Source organism: Schistocerca piceifrons, chromosome 8, assembly GCF_021461385.2.
Source record: "Schistocerca piceifrons isolate TAMUIC-IGC-003096 chromosome 8, iqSchPice1.1, whole genome shotgun sequence".
NCBI classification, from domain to species: domain Eukaryota; kingdom Metazoa; phylum Arthropoda; class Insecta; order Orthoptera; family Acrididae; genus Schistocerca; species Schistocerca piceifrons.
Window position 1 is genome coordinate 161,093,103 of NC_060145.1, and position 25,590 is coordinate 161,118,692.

Below are 25,590 nucleotides of genomic sequence, written 5' to 3' on the forward strand. Positions count from 1 at the left end.
GAGCAAAAGTAAGCTGATAATAAATTTATAGTAAAATGATTGTCAGTCACAGTCAAGAAACATACAAATACACGTGTTCCTAAGGCTAGTGTATTGGGTCCAATTCTCTTCTTAATATACAGCATAATTACAAATAATTCATCAGTTTTTGCATGAATACATTTCACAAAGTGTTACACAAAAAATATAAGGTAAATGGATAGATGAGAAAAATCTATGCACTAAGTGGCAGCAAGGGAACACACACACAAAAGGATTTAACTTTTACTAGTGTTCCAAGTCAGTAGCTCCTTTACTAGCAGCAGAGTTGAAGAGGAAGGACTGGAGAGGTTTAGGGAAAGGGGTACAGTTTAGAAAAGTCACCCAGTTCCCCATCTGTCAAGCTGGGATTTTCCATGCCCCATAGGCGGATGTTGTGATGACTTACTTGACCACTTATGTGAAACATTGCCTCATTCCTGAACAAAACTCGAGGGTGGGGGAGGTGAGTGGGGGGCAGCAGGGGTGGCTGTAAATTCATCATCTTCCATTGCTTCCAAGAAAAGTTCACAAAATTTGCATCTGATGTTGCAGTTGCTTGATCATAAACATTGTGGCAGCTATATGCAGTATGGTTTCTGATGTAACTGTTTTTGGAAAATCTCCCATACAGTTAGCTGTTGACCAGTTCACTAATTTCATGATGTGTAGATTTCTTTGGGCTATGAAGGAATACCTCTCGTTCACTCTCCACTTTTTGAATTGCAACACCTGATGGTCCAGAGTTTTTTACTTTACAGAGGCAACCAGTGCCCTTGAGCTGCTGATAGTACTGCAAAATACTTTGATGGGTTGGCAGCTGTGTGCCAGACTGTATTCACACTGCGTATTGCATGGTAGTGATGGATTCAGTCTTCTCATACTGCAAAATTCTGTTGATTGTTCAATAAGGATGGAAGATGAAGTAATGAATTAAAATTAATGTAAGTAATGAATTAAAATTAACCCTGCCACCTGGTGAACCACAATAAAAACTGCAAAACACAAAGAAAACTTCGAAATACGCTCTTTCCATTGGTTATTAGTAAAAATTTGTAGACATTCTATATCTGCAATTATAAGACATCAAAGCCCAAGAATCATTTGTAATCACTCTGTATATCAGTGATCTTCCAGACAGTATAATACATGGAGAAAAAGTTCTCTTTCTGATGTCTGCAACATCATAGTCACTAATAAAACAGTAGCCAACAGTGCCATAATATGACATTCACATTTACCACAACTTCAGCAAATGAAATTCTCAAGGATGATTATGATTGGGTAGTATGTAATAAATTAACACTGAACAAAGAAAACAAACAGTATGTACTTCAGCACAAAGTGGGAAAAAATCGTGTCACATTTAGCATAGGTGATAAATCTTTAGACAGTGTAGCAGACATAAAGTTTTTTGAGATGATATAACATGGAATGAACACTCAAAGATACTAGCAAAAAACAGTCTTCAGCATGTCATGCTCATAAGGTCTTATAATCACTTTGCAACAGTCTATGTCCCATGATGACATACTATTCCTATATGCCCTCAGTTCTTAGCTATTGGATTATTTCTGGAGATCAAATGCACAAAACATGGACACATTTTTTTAAACTGCAGAAAATGGCGATAAGAATAATAACTAGAGGTAGTAGCTGAGCTCACTGTAAAGAACTATTTAAAACAACTGAGTATCCTTATTGCAGCAAGTGAGCACATATTCCACTCAGTTGTGCATACCCCACAAGGTTGTCTGGACTTACATTTATGAAGGAAAAGCAAACAAAATCTCAAAACAAATCTTCAATCTGGGAATAAAATTATATAATAAACTGCCCAAGGACACGAAAAAAGGCACTAAAATACATCTGTTTAAAAAGGGAGGTAAAACAAAGTAATGCATACTCCATAATTAAAAATTACTTAAAGGACTTAAGACTTGTGGTTGGTAATGAAAGGTGATAATTGCAACACTTTGTCACATTACAATATATGATCACAATTTAATGCTTTTAGGAGAACATTATGTAGCAAGATCTATTGTTGTTGTTGTGGTCTTCAGTCCTGAGACTGGTTTGATGCAGCTCTCCATGCTAATCTATCCCATGCAAGCTCCTTCATCTCGCAGTACCTACTGCAACCTTCATCCTTCTGAATCTGCTTAGTGTATTCATCTCTTGGTCTCCCTCTACGATTTTTACCCTCCACGCTGCCCTCCAATGCTAAATTTGTGATCCCTTGATGCCGCAGGACATGTCATACCAACCGATCCCTTCTTCTAGTCAAGTTGCGCCACAAACTTCTCTTCTCCCCAATCCTATTCAATACCTCCTCATTAGTTACGTGATCTACCTACCTAATCTTCAACATTCTTCTGTAGCACCACATTTCAAAAGCTTCTACTCTCTTCTTGTCCAAACTATTTATTGTCCATGTTTCACTTCCATACATGGCTACACTCCATACAAATACTTTCAGAAACGACTTCCTGACACTTAAATCTACACTCGATGTTAACAAATTTCTCTTCTTAAGAAACGCTTTCCTTGCCATTGTCAGTCTACATTTTATATTCTCTCTACTTCGGCCATCATCAGTTATTTTGCTCCCCAAATAGCAAAACTCCTTTACTACTTTAAGTGTCTCATTTCCTAATCTGATTCCCTCAGCATCACCCGATTTAATTCGACTACATTCCATTATCCTTGTTTTACTTTTGTTGATGTTCATCTTATATCCTCCTTTCAAGACACTGTCCATTCCATTCAACTGCTCTTCCAGGTCCTTTGCTGTCTCTGACAGAATTACAATGTCATCGGCGAACCTCTAAGTTTTTATTTCTTCTCCCTGGATTTTAATACCTACTCCAAATTTTTCTTTTGTTTCCTTACTGCTTGCTCAATATACAGATTGAATAACATCGGGGAGAGACTACAACCCTGTCTCACTCCCTTCCCAACCACTGCTTCCCTTTCATGGCCCTCAACTCTTATAACTGCCATCTGGTTTCTGTACAATTTGTAAATAGCCTTTCGCTCCCTGTATTTTACCCCAGCCACCTTTAGAATTTTAAAGAGAGTATTCCAGTCAACATTGTCAAAAGCTTTCTCTAAGTCTACAAATGCTAGAAGTGTAGGTTTGCCTTTCCTTAATCTTTCTTCTAAGATAAGTCGTAAGGTCAGTATTGCCTCAAGTGCTCCAATATTTCTACGGAATCCAAACTGATCTTCCCCGAGGTCGGCTTCTACCAGTTTTTCCATTCGTCTGTAAATAATTTGTGTTAGTATTTTGCAGCTGTAACTTATTAAACTGATAGTTCGGTAATTTTTCACATCTGTCAACACCTGCTTTCTTTGGGATTGGAATTATTATATTCTTCTTGAAGTCTGAGGGTATTTCACCTGTCTCGTACATCTTGCTCACCAGATGGTAGAGTTTTGTCAGGACTGGCTCTCCCAAGGCCGTCAGTAGTTCTAATGGAATGTTGTCTACTCCCGGGGCCTTGTTTCGTCTCAGGTCTTTCAGTGCTCTGTCAAACTCTTCACGCAGTATCGTATCTCCCATTTCATCTTCACCTACATCCTCTTCCATTTCCATAATATTGTCCTCAGGTACATCACCCTTGTATAGACCCTCTATATACTCCTTCCACCTCTCTGCTTTCCCCTCTTTGCTTAGAACTGGGTTTCAGTCTGAGCTCTTGATATTCATACAAGTGGCTCTCTTTTCTCCAAAGGTCTATTTAATTTTCCTGTAGGTAGTATCTATCTTACCCCTAGTGAGATAAGCCTCCACGTCCTTACATTTGTCCTCTAGCCATCGCTGCTTAGCCATTTTGCACTTCCTGTCGATCTCATTTTTGAGAAGTTTGTATTCCATTTTGCCTGCTTCATTTACTGCATTTTTATATTTTCTCCTTTCATCAATTAAATTCAATATTTCTTCTGTTACCCAAGGATTTGTACTTGCCCTCATCTTTTTACCTACTTGATCCTCTGCTGCCTTCTCTACTTCATCCCTCAGACCTACCCATTCGTCTTCTACTGTATTTCTTTCCCCCATTCCTGTCAATTGTTCCCTTATGCTCTCCCTGAAACTCTGTACAATCTCTGGTTTAGTCAGTTTATCCAGGTCCCATCTCCTTAAATTCCCACATTTTTGCAATATCTTCAGTTTTAATCTACAGTTCATAACCAATAGATTGTGGTCAGAGTCCACATCTGCCCCTGGAAATGTCCTACAGTTTAAAACCTGGTTCCTAAATCTCTGTGTTACCATTATATAATCTATCTGATACCTTTTAGTATCTCCAGTATTCTTCCATGTATACAACCTTCTTTTATGACTCTTGAACCAAGTGTTAGCTATGATTAAGTTATGCTCTGTGCAAAATTCTAACAGACGGCTTCCTCTTTCATTTCTTAGCCCCAATCCATATTCACCTACTATGTTTCCTTCTCTCCCTTTTCCTACTGTCGAATTCCAGTCACCCATGACTATTAAATTTTCGTCTCCCTTCACTACCTGAATAATTTATTTTATCTCATCATACATTTCTTCAATTTCTTCGTAATCTGCAGAGCTAGTTGGCATATAAACTTGTACCACTGTAGTAGGCATGGGCTTCATGTCTATCTTGGCCACTATAATACATTCACTATGCTGTTTGTAGTAGCTTACCCGCACTCCTATTTTTTTATTCATTATTAAACCTACTCCTGCATTACCCCTATTTGATTTTGTATTTATAACCCTGTATTCACCTGACCAGAAGTCTTATTCCTCCTGCCACCGAACTTCACTAATTCCCACTATATCTAACTTTAACCTATCCATTTCCCTTTCTAAATTTTCTAACCTACCTGCCCGATTAAGGGATCTGACATTCCACACTCCGATCCATAGCAAGATCTATAGAGCATAATACTAACATCTCACAATTTTTCCAGATTCAACATCTCACTCATCGTGAGGGGATATTGACTCAGTTTTTCAGATGGACTGAAGGGAGAACACGAAGATGCGAATGGGGCATAGTCGCAAGTTTATGGGTTGAAGTCAGTTTTCTGAACAGATTGGAGAGAGTGCAAGGGGTGTAGCAACATGTTTTTTTGCTGTAGGTGGCCACAGTGTGTACAGTGACCAACTATGTTTTATCTATTAACAATATTGTGAAAAGGATAGTTGCTACTCACCATATAGTGGAGATGCTGAGTCATGGATAGCCACAATGAAAAGACTGTCGAGAAGCGAGCTTTCAGCCAACAAGCCCTTTGTCAGAAATAGACAACATACACACATGCAAACTGGCTTCAGCTGCCAGAGACTGTGCTTATGTGTGTGTGAGTTGCATCTGCATGACAGTGAGTGAGTGAGTGAGTGAGTGTGTGTGTGTGTGTGTGTGTGTGTGTGTGTGTGTGTGTGTGTGAGAGAGAGAGAGAGAGAGAGAGAGAGAGAGAGTGTGTGTGTGTTTCTGATTTCATTTTTTTTTTTTTTTTTTTGGTGAAGGCCTTGTTGGCTGAAGGTTCATTTCCAACAGTCTTTTTTTATTCCTATCTGTGACTCAAAATCTCCCTATATAGTGAGTAGTACCTATCCTTTTCATAATATCAATACATTCCATCCTGGATTTTCCATTGTTTTATCTATTAAGTTATTTGGTGCAAATTGTGTATAATCAAAAGAACATCATACAACAGGGACAAACCAAACGCAGCAGTGCAGTTGGTTAGATATTGACGTCATATGTGGTAGGACGGAGTTTACTTTGTCCAGCCATATTGATTTATGTTTTTCTAAACTAGTTCAGGTAAATACCAGGATAGTTCCTTCAGCAAGGTCACAGATGACTACCTGGCCTAACCTCATAAAAGCAACCTTATATATTCTGTGTGTATATTTTGAGTATTTATTTTTATTGTATTATAATGACAAATCATTTATCATTGTGAGATGATTCCCGAATGAAGAAGTAAAAAATGATCTAGAGCCAGTAAGCGCCCACAATAGTTTGAATTTCTCCCATTTTTTTCATCACAGTCATTTATGAGGATACGTATGGGAGGAAGTAATATAGTGCTTGAATATTCTTTGAACATACACTTGCCACAAAAAATCCCAGCACTAAGAGATAATTAATGCACACTAATGTAAATTCAGGAATACATACATCTAGATAACAGATTTCAGTGGCTAATGTTGCAAGTTCACAGGTTAAAATAAGCATGAGAAAATCCATTGGAATTGTGTGATTTGTGGTTTATTAGTCTCATAATGTGCATAATCTAAATCATTTGATTCAGTTACAGGACACATGTCAAAATTGTGGTAAAATTTCACCATAAATATAAAACAGCTGATGTTAACAAACAGCATCATGATAGTAATACAATTTTGTTACATGTACATACAATAAAATCTAACATTTCATTATCCTGTGCTCAAATTATCGTTTCATCCTCTAGGAATTCTTCTAGTGAATAGCAGCATTTCTCGCCTGGAATCTGCTGCGGCCTTGTTTTTAAAATCTCTGGCTTCATGTTAAATATGTTTTTGCCCATTAATTTGTTGTATATTGTCATCCCCATATACCTTGGAGTCTGTGCATATAATTTAAATTGTTGACAATATTTTGCCGTTTCAGTATTCAAGATACACCATTTGTACTTTCTCAGAAAATTATACCATATCTAATGACCAGATTCAAAATAACTATAATACGCTATTTTTTGTGTATTCAAGTCAGTGGAATTTACTAGTATTTGCATTGTAGATGCAAAACTGCTTAGTTTGATAGGAAGTCATTATGTGTATTCCAGCTAAAGTTCTTGTACACATTTAGTCCTATGAGTTTGGTAGTATCAACTTCTTCATAAGTTAATTGTTATGTTGTATTTTAAGTTCCACATATTTAGAATGTTTGGTCTTGAAATGTACTGTATGGGTTTTTGCAATGTTCAGTTTCAACCCATTTAACTGGAACCAGTTTTCTAGGGTATCCAGTGGGGTTATGATGGAGCTCAGAATTTTTCTGTGTCGTTATCTTCAATTAAAACAGAAGTGTCATCTGCAAAACAGAACTGATGGGGAATTTATATTTATGAGTAAGTCGTTTACGTAGAACAGGAATGGGATTGGCCCCAAAATGGAGACTTGAGGCACACCTTGTGATACTCTACTCCATTTAGAATAATAATTCACTGCATTTGAAGTGATAGTTATCCTTTTTTTGTGTTGTGTAAGTATGATATGAGCCAATTCAGAGCATTGCTCATAATCCCATGTTTGTCTAATCTGCAGATAGGCAAGGCATGGTTTATGGAGTCAAATGTTTTTGCAAGATCACAGAAGATACCTGCCACTTTACTCCTCTGATCCAGAAATCTGCATATCTTTTCAAGAAAGTTATTCACTGCATCCAGAGTGGTTTTTTTTCCTGGTTAAAATCCAAATTGGTTACTTACAATAATATCATTTTTTACAATAAAATTTTTGATCTGGTTCGCAGCTGCTTTCTCTAACATTTTCGAGAGGACTGGAAGAACAGAATTAGGATGATAGTTTCCGATGTCTTCTCTTGACCCTTTCTTGAACAGAGGTCTGAGTTTGACATACTTCACTCCATCAGAAAAGACTGATTGATTATTTTAGTTATGGGAGGTGCTATTCTGTCACACACTGCTTCCATCACTTCAGTGGGTACCCATCCCACCCAGCAGAGTTTTTATTTTTTTAATGATGATATAACATTTTCCACATCCTTTACTGAGACTTTTTTAAAATCGATGAGATACTCAGCTTCTTGGTGGTGACCAAAGGGATTTACTTTACTCAGATACTCTGCTACATCAACATCTGACTTTGCCACATTTATGAATAATTCATTTAAACAATCTGATATTTTTAATGAACACTATATGACATTATGGAATGAAAGTAAGCATAGTATGCCAGCTTTTTCATTTTTATATCCCCTATGTCTGACAAAATTCGCATTGCAAACAGAGATTTGTTAAGACACTTCAGCAGTTCTGTGGTGTGCTCCTCCCAGTTAAATTTATTATCAAACTGTAGTCCCAAGAATTTAACACTGTCCACTTCTTCTATCTTCTTGTCATCGTATGTTAGACATATACTCATGGGACACCCCTTACAAGTTCTGAACTGCATGTAGTGTGTTTACAAATATTTTATTAGCTGATCTTTCTAAGACCACTTGATTTGTTATTTATTGCAATGTCTGTATCATCGGCAAACAAAACGAACTTGGCATCTGGTAATGTTACTGATGAAAGGTCATTGATATACACAAGAAAAAGTAAGGGCCCCAAAATGGAACCTTGTGGGACCCCACATATAAATAGTTTCCAGTTGGATGATGCCTGATAGCTTGATACATGTCTCTTTCCTAATAACACCCTTTGTTTCCTGCCAGAGATATAAGATTTGAACCATTTTGCAGCATTTCCTGTTACACTATAATACTATAATTTACTTAAAAGGATATTGTGATTTACACAGTCAAATGCCTTTGACAGATCACAAAATATACCAGTTGCCTGCAATTTTTTGTCTAATGAATTAAGCACATTTTCACTGTAAGTGTAGATAGCCTTCTCGATATCAGAACCTCAGCCTTTACAGTAAGGCTATTGTCTAATTTAATCCTAGATATTTCATTAATACTAACTGTATCTCTGACTTGACAATAGAGAATGCTACATTTATCTTGCTTTTATATTATACAATGAACTTATGGTGGTACATTAATAACTGATGTAATCACCAGAATGTTGAATGCAAGCCTGCAAACATGCACACATTGTGTTGTGCAGGCACCGCATGTCAGTTTGTGGGATGAGTTTCAAGCCTGTTACACTTGGTCAGTCAATACAAGGACGGCTAATGTTGGTTGTGGATGACGCTGGAGTTGTTGTCTGATAACGTCCCATACATGCTTGATTGGAGACAGTTCTGGTGATCCTGCAGGTCAAGACAACATGTCGATACTCTATAGAGCATGTTGGGTTACAACAAGGGGTATGTGGGTAAGTGTTATCCTGTTGGGAAACACCCCCTAGAGTGCTGTACATGACTGGCAGCACAGCAGGTTGAATCACCAGACTGACATACAAATTTGCTGTCAGGATGCATGGGATAACCACGAAATGCTCCTGCCGTCATACGAAATTGCACCTTAGACCATAACTCCAGATGTAGGTCCAGTGTATACAGGTTGTAAACAGGTTGGTTGTAGGCACTCTGTTAGCCTCCTCCTAACTAACACATGACCATCATTGGCATTGAGGCAAGCTTTCATCAGAAAACACAACAGACCTTCACTCTGAATACTTCATCTTTTTAAAAGCATTCTTCACTGACATCAGTTTACCACATCCCATCTCAAAGGTAACTTCTTGCAGCAACTGTCATTGGAGTTACATTATGACTCTCCTGCACTTTCTAAATGAATCCGAGATTAAAAGCAATGACAATTTTCTTAGGATCAACTTTATTTCCTCTATTAACCCTCTCTGGTAAGGGCTGGAGACCAATGAACAATACTTGGAATTTGTTGAATGAGAGTTCCTTTTTAACTACCTCTTGGGAGGTGAATTACATTTCCTTGGAATGCTTCAAATGACTCTATCTGTTATTTGGCTTCTCACAACTGACATTGTGGTTGTTACGCTCCAATTTGCTCTGGATGTATACTCTGAGAAATATTAGTATTGTCTCTCTTTCTGATAACTGATTGCTAACTGTATACTCAAAGAATAATATGTCTTTCCATCTATTTGTGTGCTGCACGCACATTACATTTGATTATGGTGATGGTCAAATGGCAGTCTCTGCACCAAGCATCTGTCCTTTGTTGGTCTTCCTACATTTTGCTAGTTTTCTGCATTCTCTTTCTTTTTTATAGATAACAACATCTATGCATAGATTCACATAAATTCTAACATGATTATTGTGAACAGAAATGGGCATCTTGACTCTCCCTTGGTGTACTCCTTGAAAATTACTTTCGCATCTGACAATATCTCCGTGTTGAGAGTGATGTGCTATCTACTAACAACTTCTCATTCCAACCAAAAAGTTAGTCTAAAATTTTATTCACTAAGGGATGGTGCGGAACTGATATCAAATGCTTTCTGGAAGTCAGAGGAACACAATATCAAATGGCATGCTTCTACCTACTGACTTCTAACAAGCAGAATTCCACAAGATTGTTGTTTATGTTGATATCTACAGTGGAGATTTCTGGTCTACAAAAAGATCAAAATAGGTGAGCATAAAATAGCTTCAGTAATTCAACAACAGATTAATACCAGCATTGTAGGTCTATACTACTATCATTGTGGACTAATATCTCCCTCTCTAAAGAGGAGTTTTTGGCAGTGCGTATGAACCCGGCATTGCTTTAATTGTATTTTGTCAAAATTTATTGTTCTGTAATTAACTCTGTTCTAGTCTATGTGATTATTGCACCAAACAGTATTTATACGAATGCAATTTAGGCACAATGTTGTTATCTGTGCAAGGAGACTTCTAGTGGTGTCGTAGTGAACAATCTGTAATCTTGTCAGAGGATCCAGTTTAAAAACCTTTTATTCTACTCATGTCACGTCTGTTTGTTGCCGATGCTGAAACCAATGTTTTTGAAGTTTCATAATGATTATTTACTGTCCATATTTCACTTGAGCAACACCTAACAGTTTTATGTGAAGCTTTCCAATAATTGTGTACCATTGGTGATATGTCTTTGTAACACACAATCACAAACAAGTCATCAGTATCCATGACCTTTTAAAAGAAGAAATCAAAAGTATAAGAACAATGAACTGTAAAAAAAATACAATTGTAATCAAAAATAAAAATCACACTCTACAACGTTGCTCTATTTTACATGTGTTAATTGGGCAATGAATGTGGTAAGTGTGGCCGGGCCCTACAATCATACATAATACATCTCAGCTCAGTTTGGTCCCTGATTATTGCAGTTCTCTATTGATGGTTCACTTTTGGTTGTTAAGCTTAATTGCTGATTTAATTTGTGCATTCAAAATTTCAGATATGACTGTCTTCTTCAGGCGGTGTGGAATGGTATTATTGGTGCTTGCTATTTAGCTGAAGTGCTGTTAGTGAGCACACAAATAGTCAGCCCACGAACATTTGAAGGAGGTGACTAGCTTAATAATCAATTAATCAAAAAAAATACTGTGCACTAAGATGGAATCAACAACTTGCTTGTACACCAGAAACATATCATGAGTAAATAACTAAATCAATTACAGTTTAGGTGTTGCAGTGAGTCGCTGCCAAATTATTTAAGTGACCCACACAAATTTTCTTGGACTAAAGCGGCAGAAACTTATACTAACGTACTTTTCAAGTAATTGAGTAGATGGGTTGGCTGTTATATGTGATCCTGTTAAAATGCCCTTGCTTTATCTTCAGCTTCATTTGTCATCCATTCATATCAGTGAGGGGGCTGCAGGCATGTCTGCCTCTGAACATGGGGATTTGTGGACCTGAACATGTTAAGAACAGTATGTTTACTCATGTCATTCTGAAGATAGTTTTCTTTTGCTAATGTTTTTTTTGTAGACTCTATTTTTTTCAGTGCGTATCTACGTCTTTCCGTACGCGCGTATTCCATCTTCACTGAGTATCAGTTAACATTCGCTGGGTAGAAAGAGAAAATGGACCTGCCAATGTTTAAGATCAGAACGACTGCAAAACAACCCTTGAATTTACAGATGTGTCCTACTGTTGGTCCTCTAAGATCAAGTGTTGCGTTCAAAGTATTTACAGGTGATAAATATTACAATAATGTGTTACAGGTGAGCAGATGGCCTTTCACTAAGCACAGTACTTGCTGCTTTGTGAAACACACCACGAAGGAAATTACAGGGTTCTTTCACATCACCTGCGGCCAGTAATAATACTAAATGTAATCGTTTCACGGAGGCGAAACTTGTGAGTGAAAATTACAGAAAAAACAATGGACACAAGCAAAAAAACACTTGAATTTGCTTTCATAGACAACTATAAAATATAGTATGTCTATATTTGCGCAATGAATGATGCAATGTCCAATGCATTGCATCTTAATTTGGTGTCCTGTATTCGCAACGCCCTGTCGCTTTTCTGGCGTAGTAATACTTCAGACGTCGCATTGAGGTGCTGCCATCTTGAAAATGGTGGTCTGCGTTACGTGAAGTGATATGTGCCTGCAATAGTTTAACAATAATTTACCGAAATGGCTGATGTAAAATCGTCCCACAGTGAGCCTGAAATGAAAGGATGGCTTTTCAAATGGACCAACTATTTAAAAGGATACCAGCGAAGATGGTTTGTGCTGTCTAATGGACTTTTGTCGTATTACAGGTAAGACTGTACAGACACTTTCACCTAAATGATATGGATTATGTCATTCGCACGTACTAGAATGCTTTGCTGTCATTCGAATGATTTGCGCAGAAAACAATGTCATGACATTATGTAGCTAAGAGCAATAACAATCTGGCCATGGATGTCAACCAGAACTTAACTTTCTTTCTAAAAGTCTCAGCGAAGTAGTTTGACATTTAATCGGCCTTCAGCTGTTCAGTAGATAATACCTTGCACGACTTTGTCGCTCATTAAAGTAGAAAGAAAGAAAAAAAAGATTACATAGGAGTATTATTAGCCATTCACTCATCCCTTAGAGTAATAACATTTTTAGGTTCGGTTAGATAATTTTGGTGTCATGCTTCGTACAAATCAGGGTTTATTCTAGGGCCGAAAATTCGGGGGGGTCCAAACTGTCTATCCGCCGCCGCCGGCGGGCTGCTCGGACGGAGTAAGTACTTGTAATCGCTCGCATGAACTCAGTTTGTGCTCACAACTTTAATTTGAAAACTAACTCTGCTCGAAAACAATTTTGGCTTCCCCATTCCATGTTAGCAGTGCTGTTTAGAAGAAAGCTTTCTTTGGCTTGCATGTCCCCGGCTCCAGTCCGCCCCCCCCCCCCCCCCCCCCCCCCGGGTAGTCCTAGAACGCTTCTGAAAACTACTTGTTCCTATTAAATGTAGACCAGTCCAATCATTGTAACAACCTCATTGTAAAGGATTTTTGCCATAAATAGAATAAGCCCTGAAGCTGATGGCACTTGTAGTGTTTGGATGCCTGGTGTGGATATAGTTGCTCAGTTGAAAATGCAGACCATAGTGTAGTGGATCAATCAGAATCTGCCCAAGGTTAGCTGCTTTACGTCATGGAAGCCTTTATTGTTTATAAACCTGTTAGCGGATGTTGTTATCAACCAGTGCAAATAAATAAATGCGGACTAGCAGCTTGCTGATGTATTTGCGATTTTTTTGCTTTTATATGTTTAGGTATCAGCATTGCAGCTGTTACATGCACAGCTGTCATAAGTTAAAATGTTTTCTAGGAACTGGATGTATTTATCTTGTATCAGTTACAGTAGTGTAAGGGAATAACTGTTACTATATATTGTCACTATAAGAGCATAATATTCTGTAATGAAATGCTGTGAAATGGCTTTGCATTCTTGTTACAGTAGGTCCTAGTTACCAGTAGTCACATGATCACTGGGGAGCCAAACATCAAGAGTTATTAGTTGTGTGGAATATAGCAAACAGTAGACTAGGCCTATATTTTTTAGCCTCATTGTGCGATGCATTACTCCCAGGAGTAAGGCTTCTCTCTTATATTCCCAACCAGTGTTATCAAAGTGAATGCGTAATACTTCCTGCAGCCATTAGAGCCAGTGCAATGTACAGTGTGGCACACTATGGTACAATACATAATGTCTGATTTGAAGATGAGTTCAATTGAGGATCATATTGACTAGATTGAGAAATTCATTTCAATTGTAAATAGCTAACAACTGCACAGGATTACTCAGTCTCATTAGTCTCCATAAAGATTGTGTTCATCAGGAGTGAGATAATATTCATAAGTCAGGTGAAATAAGTCATAATTCACTGCTAGTCAGTGTTATGAAGTAAGACTTTCCAGTTACCAAATTCATTAGTGGGAATTAAATTTTTGCAAGTTACATTTGTAGCTTTTTTTTTAATTAAAATAATTCCCAGTGACATTATAAGGGATGTTAGGAAGGGTCAGTTTAAATAGTTAAATGATAGTCACTCCTGTTAGTTATTAAGCATTGCGTAATATGAAGTTCTGCAAGATCCTTCTCTATTTGCTTGATCCACAGGGAGCCAGTGATTTTACACTTGTTGGCTGTTTTGAAGATCTTACAGGACAACCTGTGGGAGCCCATTCTGTACATGTGTACGAGTTGTTGTCTTCTGATGGCTTTGGTGATGTTTTCTTGGTGTTGGTAGACTTTGATTAGGTGTTACCATTGTCTCTTATCTGGTAGGATCCTCGGTCCCACTGTCTTTCGCAGCAGTTTTCTTTCTACTAATTAGAGGATTCCTTTTGGGGTCTCCTTGATTAGGGATAGGCACATTGCTGCACGGAGAACTGACAGTTTGACTGTTGTGTTATAGTGTCTTAGTTTGATATTCATTGATAGATTTTTCAATGTGTACATTTTTCTGCAAGCATGGTATGCACTATCTAATTTGATTTTCATTTGATTGACAGCAACTATTTCACCGAGATCCATACGCTAAATTTCTTTAGTTTTAGCTCCTTTGATATCCTTGGAAGCAGTGACTTTAGCTTTTCGTCCAGCTGTCTTGTTACATGTTGTTTGAAGTTTTTGTAAAAGATTTTGTATGTTACTGCAAGGAGAAATATTCGTCTGTACTTACCACAATCTGTTTCGCTTCTGTTTTTGTGTATTGGGTGGATAGCAGCTGAGGCCCAGTTTTCAAGGAGTTTCTTGCTGGCCCATATGTTCAGGACTGCTGTTTATATATGTTTGTGTGTGTTTTCTCTAGTTAATTTCAGTTTTTCTACCACTATCCCATCTGCCCCTTTGCTGTTGGTATTTGTAGGTTTTGCAACTGGGAGTTGGTGAGTAGGTTTCTTGGCATCTAGAATTTTATAGGAGCAGTTTAGTATTAAAAACGTTGTTTACTTTAAATGGCCGTGAAAAATAATTTGTTCAAAGACAGAAAAAAGGATGAGTCTCTGTCTTTGCATACATTTAGTTTCTGTTTTCTAGAACAAACATTTATCGGTACATGTCAGAATAAAGAACCTTCAAGCATATTTACCTTGCCAAGACATAATGTTTCTAATAAAGGACCTTGGAAGGAAAAATATGTTTTTTTTTTTTTTCTGTGACACTGAAAAACAAGATTGTTGCTCATGGATGTTCAGGAACTGTGAGTAGATGGTACTTATATCACTAAAAAAAAAGTTATGTTCCATCATCTTTCTGGTGTGCATCTGGGATAGTCTCATTTCTTCTTCCACTATTTGGGCTCATAACTTTACAACCATTTTCAAGGTGAGTCGCTGTCATAATTTGAACCACTTGAATCAATACTGTGGAGTAAATGCTTGTTTAAAGGATAGAAACTTTTTGATATCAAATTATTTTAAAATTGATTTAAGATTGGGAACACTGCAAGTGTACACACTTTTACTTTTGTGCACGACAGTTAGTAAAATAATTTTATGTAACCGATAGGAGAATGGTTTTAGGTAACCAGGGTAAAAGTTGCATATTGGACGTTCCCCCCGCCCTCCCCCCCCCCCCCCCCCCCCCCCCGCCCGCCTCTCCTCCCTCCCTCGCTCCATTGCAGTTTTCGATAAGTCGTGGATACAAACATTAAGCTTCATTACCTGTCAATTTGTTGCTCTGTTTGGCATTTACATTCTTTTGCCCCCCTCTCTCTCTCTCTCTCTCTCTCTCTCTCTCTCTCTCTCTCACGCACACACACACACACACACACACACACACACACACACACAGAGAGAGAGAGAGAGAGAGAGAGAGAGAGAGAGAGAGAGAGAGAGAGATATTGTTTTAACTTGAGACAACTAAACATCTCGAAAATGATTCATGAGGCAAAAAGTTAATATTAGTTAAAGGCGACATCCGCCTGTGCTACAACCGGCTGCCTCCTAACCACCCGTTCTGTGTGGGTGGGGTGAGCTTTATATTTTCAGGTGGGAAACCCCATTTTTATTGCAAATTCAGATTCTGCACCAAACGAGGTATACAGTTTACTCAAACTATTATTTTCCATTTGTGGTAGATGGCACTGTAATCGACATATGTCTAGTGTGCCTCTTTTTGCAGTTAAGAACCAACGTATTCGGTTCTGCATTGCATTTACAATGTAAATGTGAACTTTTATGTTCAAACGGTGGATATTGATGTTCAGATGTTAGCTGAGGCTGGAAATGTGATTGTTTTTTTTTTAAGGGGGTTGGGTTGATTGTGGTGAGTTTCCAAACCATTATAATGCTTGTGGCCACACGTGAGCCCCACCGCCGGCTGCTGTGGTCAAGCGGTTCCAGGCGCATCAGTCTGGAACCACGTTGCTGCTACGGTCGCAGATTCGAATCCTGCCTCGGGCATGGATGTGTGTGATGTCCTTAGGTTGGTTAGGTGTAAGTGGGCCTAGTTCTAAGTCCAGAGGACTGATGACCTCAGATGTTAAGTCCCATGCTGCTTAGAGCCATTTGAACCATTTTGAACCCCGACACCAGGGTGATTGATTTTGGTGTGTTTCCATCCAACTGCTGTAAATCTTCCATTGGCCGCTACACTGCTACCGGTGGGATACAAATCACAACCATTACAATAAGGTAAAACGTTAACAGAGCTATGACAGATGCACCTGCCGTGAATGCTCACTGGAACGAAGCACCCCAGTGGTGAGAGGCAAGGGGCCCACCAAAGTCAAGCACCCCTATGGTGAAAGGTAAGGGGCTCAACAATACACTGGGAACAGACATTGATGTTGCTGTTTCTGGGTCACATTGAACATAGCTTCTAACTAGACATTGAAATGGTGAACCATATTTTACTGTACCATCAAGTTTGTAACACTAAAGTAAACTTGAGACATCCATGAGAAGAGAGTGGGGCGTGCAATAAGTAATGCAGTGCATTTTTTTTTCTCAGCCAATTTCGGTTGGAAAATGCAGAGTTTGTTATGGGACGTCATGGAATATTCCCACTTCAGCCCGTACAGTTTTATAAAGTTCCGGTAGGTGGCGATGCTACACTTAGCCTTCAAAAGTTTGCCTGTAATGGAGATGTGTTCTGTGGAGAGAGCTGCCATTGAAATTCTTTTGGCAGAAAACCAGAGCACTGCAGATATTCATAGCCACTTGCAGAATGTCTATGGAAGTCTGACAGTGAACAAAAGCATGGTGCGTCATTGGGTGAGGCATCTGTCATCGCAGTAAGGTTGCACAAATCTCTCCAAACTCCAACGTACTGCTGTCCGCATGCAGCTATGACTCCTTCAGTGGTTGAACGTGCAGACACACTCATTCGAGGTGACTGATAGATCACAATCAAACACCTTGCTCAACTGGACATCACTGTAATGCTCACAGGGCTTCATTGGATTGTTCTTCCTCATCCACCGTACAGCCTGTATCTTACACCTGCCAACTTCCATCTGTTTGGCCCAGTGAAGGATTCATTCAGTGGGAGGCAGTATGTGGATGATGGGGAGGTTGCTGATGCAGCAAGATGGTGGTTTCAATGTCAACCACTAGAGTAGTACCATGTGGGCATACAGGCATTCAATTAAGGTGGTGTAAATCTGTCACATTAAACGGTGATTATGTTGAAAAAATAGGATTTTGTAGTCGAAAGAATGCGGCATAATACTGAAATTTCTTACTCTGTGAGAATTGAAGGGCCATGTGTTTAATTGTTAAAAACCATTCAACAGCCAAGATCGCATAATATATTCCTTTGTTATTTAAGACAACCAGTTTCAACAGACTACACTGTCATCTACAAGTAAGAAAATCTTTTGTTGTAAAACATTTTCATTTGATGCAGACCTCTTGTGTAAGAGGTCAAGTACATAAAAATATTGCATTATAAAAGGTTTCTCACCGCTAAAATATTTAAAAACATAAAGCACCTTGTGCAACAGGCTATGTCTGTATACATATTGCTCATAGTTGCTTGTTGCGTTATACAACCTGGTACACAATAGCACAACTGTTTACATATGCTGGTGTATTGGAATCCTGAATAAATCAACCTGCATTTGGGGAGAGGGGGGGAGGGAGGGAGGAAAAAACTGTCGCATTACTTACTGAGTGCCCCTCATACGTTGTAATTGAATGTAGAATCAAATACGTTGGTTCTTAATTGCAAAAACAGGCAATTTTGATGTTTCTCGATAGAATACGAATATGCATAAAAATGGATGAGGGTAAGGGGGGGGGTTTCCAGTTTGAAAATACAAAAGTGACCCAGCCCTCGCTGGGTTAGATGATGGCCAGTTGTAGCACAGACACATGTCCCCTTTCCTAATATCAACTGTTTACCTAGAAACTTTTTGTGGATGATGCGTTGTTTTTGAGATTTTTGTTGTCTCAAGTTAAGACACACATCCTGTTTATTTACATATCATATATATTAAAAAATATATATATCCTATGTGTGTCCAAATGTTCATTAGAGTATTGTGTAAAAATTTGAAGTAAATCGGCTGAGAACTTTTCGATATTTTTGGTAATAATATTTCCCCTTTATATGTTACGTATTTATTATGTGTATTAAAAAAAAAAACAGATATATAAAAAACAATATTCACATTCAGTATTGTGTCAAAATTTTGAAGTAATCGTTGAAGCACTTCGGGGATTTAAGTTTTCAGGAAAAGAACCTGAGGGTTTTGCTAACAACATATCCCATGTATGGAATTCCAGTAGATGTATAAAAAAAATTTTTTGGATTTGAATGCGATGTTGGCTCAAAATTTCAAAGGAATCAGAGAAGAACTTTTGGAGACAGAATTTCAAACAAACGAACTTTTAAACTTTTATTTATATAGATTATTAGTTTTGACTGAATTAGAATATTTCAGGTGTAAAATACGGGGTAATGGTTGCTACCATCAGCATCAACTGGTGTACATGGTAAAAGCTGTTGTTTGTATTACTTAGGTATTATTTTGTGGTGACATAGAAATTCTTTAAGCTCTAGGTTAGTTTGGAAGTTGACAGTTGGTTGTGAGTTGACAATGCTATGAATGTGATGTTATAAAGATAACCAAAGTACTTATTGTGACGTATATTTTGTGCATATTGCATTTACGTACGTTGCTTTCATGTCATGGGTCAAAGCAGTGGTGGTGTCACTAAGGTCAGTATTTCCTGTGGCTATTAAAATTTTTGGGGTAGTTTTACAGTAGGGCAGAAAGTTTGCTACCACAACCTATACTGTTAATTATGATAGATTGCTATGCACTACATAGAGAAGGGATTGAGCAACAGACAGACACATTTCAAGTACATTCAAAAGTAGTCTAACCTATTGAAAACAATCTTCCTTCAGGTATAGAAAAATCGATCCCCCCACCTCTCTCTCTCTCTCTCTCTCTCTGTGTGTGTGTGTGTGTGTGTGTGTGTGTGTGTGTGTGTGTGTGTGTGTTTTTCTTCCCTTTTGTACCATAAGTCTGAGGAAGGATTACTTGGTGGACTTAATATGCATGTCTGTCACTCAATGCCATCATGTTCCGAGTATCCCATACCAAATTTTCCATTGTTTGATAACTTACATTGAACACTGTTAGTGAAGTCTTAACTTTGCATGAATTATCATTTTAGTACTTTCATTTTAGAAATTAATTTTAGATGTGGTCAGTTTTACATACATTCATTGTGGCTGGAGATTTTGCAGCAAAATGTCTGAGTTTGAAGCATTCTTAAAGAAGCAATGAAGGTCATATACACTAGGTAGAGAAAACTGGCCAAAACCCTAAATAGACAGCAGTGATACTTTCGGGGTGGATCCAGGAGTATAGTGGAAGGATAGGCTAGCAATAGCTGTAGTGTGTAGTATGTATTAATTGCAGTAGTCAAGGGATACAAATCCACCAAGACAGAAACAGAAACTGCTCATGAGATTGTTTGTGCAAGACTCAGTATGAAGGGAAGGAACAAAGTGATAACTTGATCATTCTCTCAAATACCAGACTTTGCCACAGATTTAAGTGAAAACTTTTGAGAAAACCTCTGTTCCAAATTACATATTCTCCAATTGTATCATCATTGTATCATTGGAGAATAATTGTAGAAGGATAAAAAGTGATTTAGAGCGAATTTCTTTTAATGGGATGAATGGCAGCTTGCTGTAAATGTAGAGAAATATATGTAAATTCAGGTGTGTAAGAAAAAAAATTGTAATGTTTGAATACAGTTCTAGTGGTGTGCTTCTTGATAAAACCATTTCAATTAAGTAACTTGGCATAACATTGCAAAGCGATACAAAATGGAATGAGCATGCAGGGGTGGTAGCAGAGAAGGCAAGTGGTTGACTTTAATTTATTGGTAGCATTTTAGGAAAGCTCATCAACAAAGGAGACCATGTGAATAAAACTTGTGCAAGCCTTGCACAATTGTTCGGGGTCCCCACCAGGTTAGATTAAAAGAAGACATCAAAGCAAGTCAGAAGCTTGCCCATAGACGTTTCATCAGTAGATTCAGTCAACGTGCGGGTCTCATGGAGATGCTACAAGTACTCAATACTGAAATGGCAATCCTTGGAGGGAAGAAAATGTTTTTTCCACATAACACTGTTGAGAAAGTTTAGAGAACACACACTTGCAGCTAGCTGCTTAATCATTCTACTGCCATCAAAGTACATTTTGCATAAAGATGAGAGAAATCACGGCTCATATGGAGGCATATTGACAATAGTTTTTCCCTTGCTCCATTTGCAAGTGGAATAGGAAAGAAAATAGTGGTAGTTTTTGTATGTCCGTCCTTTTGGCTGGAGTTCTTGGGGACCAAGGCTGTTCACTGTTGTGAGAAAAGGAAACTCTTACAGCTGTCCTTATGATATTACTTATTGTGTAGTTACCAGTTTCGGCACTTTGATGCACCATCTTCAGGTCTGTATGCATAAACAGTAGCATTATCAACTTATCAACCATGTTACACAAAGACAGATTAAGTGAATTTACAGTAATCATTTGATAGAATGAACAGATACATCTATTGTCACATACCTAAGGTATACCGTAGCAAATTTCCACTCTATACATTGTATAATTATGTTATTCATTATACTTTGACATGACACATGGATCATGTTTCTTTGCTTCGCTTGTTTCTGAGGTTGCCGTCTCCTTCATATGTTTGTCATCTTCTACAGTTGTTTTGTCTTTCAGTATGTTATTTCAAGGTTGTACTGATAATTTATGCTGGACTGGCCAATAAAAATCATGGAATAGTTATTTAATGAAGTTATTAAACTGCCAGTTACTTGTGGGTGAATACAGACTAAGCAAAATTGAAGAAGAATTGAAGAAAATAAAATGGACTGTAGGTGGTCTGAGGGAAGTACATTATAAAGTGGAACAGTGTGTAACTCTGAAGTCAGGAAATGTTCTGTATCACTTCAAAAAAAAAAAAACATGGTAGAACAAAGGGTGTGGGTTTCGTAATAAATAAAGATGAAAAAGACAAAGTATCAATAATAGAAGGAACATCAAGTAAAGTAGCAAGGCTTGTTATTAAAATATCAAAAAGATACAAACTACAAATAGTCCAAGTATACCCCTACAGCAAACTATTCAGATGATGAAGTAGAAGCATTTTATGAAGAAGTAAAAAATGCGCATAACAAAGGACGAGACTGCCACTTTAAACTGGTAATTGGGGACTTAAATGCCAAAGTCGGTATAAAAAAACAGGGTGATGTCTCAGTAGACTGCCATGGAATCGATGAGAGGAACGAAAGGGGTGAAAGGCTAGTTCAAATTGTGGAAGACAATAAATTATTCATCATGAACACTTTTTTTAAGAAAAACACTAAATGCCAGCTATGAAAAACTAAGTGTAACATGTGAACTCATAAAATTAGGAAAGACAACAACTTACGTGTAGAAGATTGATGCGTGGCACACACAAACACATGATGGAAAAAGGTAACACTAGCTTTTGGGTTCTTACTTCTTTTAGTACACACACACACACACACACACACACACACACACACACACACACACACACACACACACGTCCACATTTGTGGTTTGTAGAGGGGTGGCGTGGAAAGGAGAGAAAGCTGTTGTGAAGAGGGAGACATGTAGGGGAGAGCACGGGACAGCAGTGGAACAAGAGAGAGAGAGAGAGAGAGAGAGAGAGAGAGAGAGAGAGAGAGAGAGAGAGCCTGCAGGAGAGGAGAAGGAAGAGTGGTGGGAATAGGTAGTACACAGCTGGGAAGTGTGTGTGTGTGTGTGTGTGTGTGTGTGTGTGTGTGTTCTTAGTAAAAAGAGGTATTTTTCCATACCTATGTAGCAACAAAAGGCAATTAAAACAAGTAGAAAGATTTACGTATTCAGTAGATTACATAAAGAGGCAGTAGTGTTGTAACTGAAAGAGAAAGTTCAAGCTGTGGCCTGGACTATGTATAAGAACTGTGGCTCAAGTTAGAAGAATAATTGACTAAGCTCTAGGTAGACATGCACTTAATACAACAATTCTTGATGGAAAAGACCATTTGTGGGATATATTCTTGGTAAAGAAATTTCTAAAGAAACAGTGACTATGTTACAGTAGGCGTAATGCAAAGATAAGGGCTGTAAATAGAGAGACACTAAGGAAAACAAGTTGAGCTGTAAGAAGAGCTGAAGCTTTCAGAGACTACCGTAGCAGGATCTTATCAACGGATTTCTCAGAACTCAGAGAATTGCTGGTTATATGTGTTGGCTGTTAGTGGCAAAAAGTTACTGCGCACACATTTATAGAGGGGACAACAACTGAACTTGGCAGTAGTAAAGCAAAAGTGGAAATTTTAACTTTATTTTCAAATTTTCCTTTACAAAAGAAGATCAAAGAGTACTGACGTAGTTAATTCTCTCACCACTGCAAGTATGAGGGATATAGATATAAGTGGGAATTATATTGAGAAAGAGGTGAAATTGATCAGTTTTAACAAAGCATCAGGCCTCAGTGGAATCCCTGTCAGATCCTGTATAAAGCTTGCGGCGAAGTTAGCTCCTGTTTTTATAGCATGGATCCCTTGAAGCAAGAAACTCTACCCAGTAGGTGGGAAAAAATAAGTAAATAAATAAAATCAGGTCACACCCATCTACAATAAGGGTAGCAGAGGTGTGAATCAAACTGTCATCCGAAATCCTTGACATCGATCTGTTGTAGAATATCAGAATATACTGTGGATTCAAATGTGGTGAAGTGTATCAAACAGTGTAACTCCCTCCATGTCAACCAGTATGGACTGAAAAACATTGGTCATGTGAAATCCAAGTTGCAATTTTCTCACATGACATCTTTAGTTCTGTTAGAACAAGGCAGCCAGATACATGCAGTATATCTTGAGTTCCAAAGAACATTTTGCACCATACTACAAAACTTGAGAAATTCTTTATCAGAGGTGGACAACTCCACTTTTCACTTTTTTACCAGATAGACCAAAAACTAATTTGGTTGTCAAAGTACTGTAGATTACAGAATATTTTTCATGTCATTCTTATGATGCCTTAAAAGTAAATTTCAGTTCATTTTTTTATGCAGAGTGAATAATAAACCTGAAATTTGTAGATAAATTTGGGAGTTGCCCAGCGTTGATGCACATGTGACAATTTGTCAGAGTTTACAACTGGACAGACTTTTTAATAGGTATGTGCATTTTTGAAAGCAGTGGGCTTGACATTGTATTAAGAAAATCATTTTTATAGCCCTTTTCTATGGTAATAAAACAGAATCAGTATAAATAAGTAGCCTACAGTACGAAATTCTTAGTTATGCAAGGCACAAACAATGAGATATTTTATTCACCATCTTCTTTTATTATGTCAGGCTTACTCAAATGTTATAGAAGTTAAAAAAAATCAATTGTTGCAAAGCTGATGAGCTACCTAATCTTGTCAGTCATAATTTATTCATGGTCAGAATGTTGTAAATGTTCACATACACAACTTTCAAGGACAGCACTTTCAACTTCCTTCTAACATTGACCCTTGTTTTCTGTTTTTATTGTATGGCAAAATCTTTTAACTTCTGTTACATACTGGGATGCTGCAACAACTACTTTAAACAGAACTGTGAAGTTTTTACAACATTTTAGAGCCCTTGAGGAGTACACTGATGTGATACTTAATACAGTCTGTAGTAAAACTTAGCACACGAAGACACGGAGATTCTGCCGAATATGAAGGTAAAGACTGCTGTCATTTTTTCATCTGGTTTGCAACACGGAACATCACAATTGGGGGGAGGGGTGGCTTCTTTATGGAATCTGAATTGTAGCAGTCTTGGCCTTCATGGTTAGCACATTTCCTGTCTAAATTTCCAGAAAATTTTACTCTAAGCCATAACAAACATCACGCTTCCTTTATGAGCTCTTGAATGCTATTGAAAAAGTATGTGCTTATTGTTGAAGATACACACTATGTGGTCAAAAGTATCCGAACACGCCCAAAAACGTTCGTTTTTCATATTAGCTGCATTGTGCTGCCACCTACTGCGAGGTACTCCATATCAGTAACCTCAGTAGTTATTAGACACCATGAGGGAGCAGAATGGGGTGCTCTGCGGAACTCACGAACTTTGAATATGGTCAGGTGATTGTGTCACTTGTTTCATACGTCTGTACGCAAGATTTCCAAACACTTAAAAATCCCTAGGTCCACTGTTTCTGACGTGATAGTGAAGTGGAAACGTGAAGGAACACGTACAGAACAAAAGTGTACAGGCTGACCTTGTCTGTTGACTGACAGGGACCACTGACAGTTTAAGAGGGTCGTAATGTGTAATAGGCAGGCATCTATCCAGACAATCGCACAAGAATTCCAAACTGCATCAGGATTCACTGCAAGTAGTTTGACAGTTAGGCAGAAGGTGGGGAAACTTGGATTTCATGGTTGAGCGGCTGCTCATAAGCCACGTACCATGCCGGTAAATACCAAACGACGCCTTGCTCGGTGTAAGGAGCATAAACATTGGACAATTGACAGAGGCAAAACATTGTGTGGAGTATCATGGTTCACAATTTGGCGATCCGATGGCAGGGTGTGGGTATGGAGAATGCCTGGTGAACGTCATCTGCCAGCGTGTGTAGTAAAAACAGTAAAATTTGGAGGCGGTGGTGTTATGGTGTGGTCATATTTTTCATGGAGGGGACTTGCACCCGTCATTGTTTCACATGGCACTATCACAGCACAGCCCTACATTGGTGTTTTAAGCAACTCCTTGCTTCCCACTGTTGTAGAGCAATTCAGGGATAGTGATTGCATCTTACAACACTATTGAGCACCTGTTCGTAATGCACGGCCTGTGGCGGAGTGGTTACACAACAACAGCAACAACAACAACATCCCTGTAATGGACTGGCCTGCACAGAGTCCTGACCTAAATCCTGTAGAACACCTTAGGGATGTTTTGGAATGCCGACTTTGTGCCAGGCC

The 25,590-nt window shown here is 38.2% G+C and overlaps 1 protein-coding gene across 4 annotated transcripts in view; it reads left to right on the plus strand.

Annotated features, from left to right (window-relative positions):
- Nucleotides 1–12,198: 12,198 nt before the first annotated feature.
- Nucleotides 12,199–25,590, plus strand: part of LOC124711207 (oxysterol-binding protein 1) — a 306,892-nt gene continuing 293,500 nt past the window's right edge. For 2 of the 4 annotated variants that reach the window (XM_047241150.1, XM_047241152.1), the window contains exons 1-2: nt 12,199–12,412; nt 12,804–12,866. In XM_047241150.1, coding sequence (XP_047097106.1) covers nt 12,285–12,412; nt 12,804–12,866 — 191 coding nt within the window. In that variant the 5' untranslated portion in view covers nt 12,199–12,284. The remainder of the gene's footprint in view (nt 12,413–12,803; nt 12,867–25,590) is intronic. The other 2 variants (XM_047241151.1, XM_047241153.1) reach the window with 2 other exon arrangements.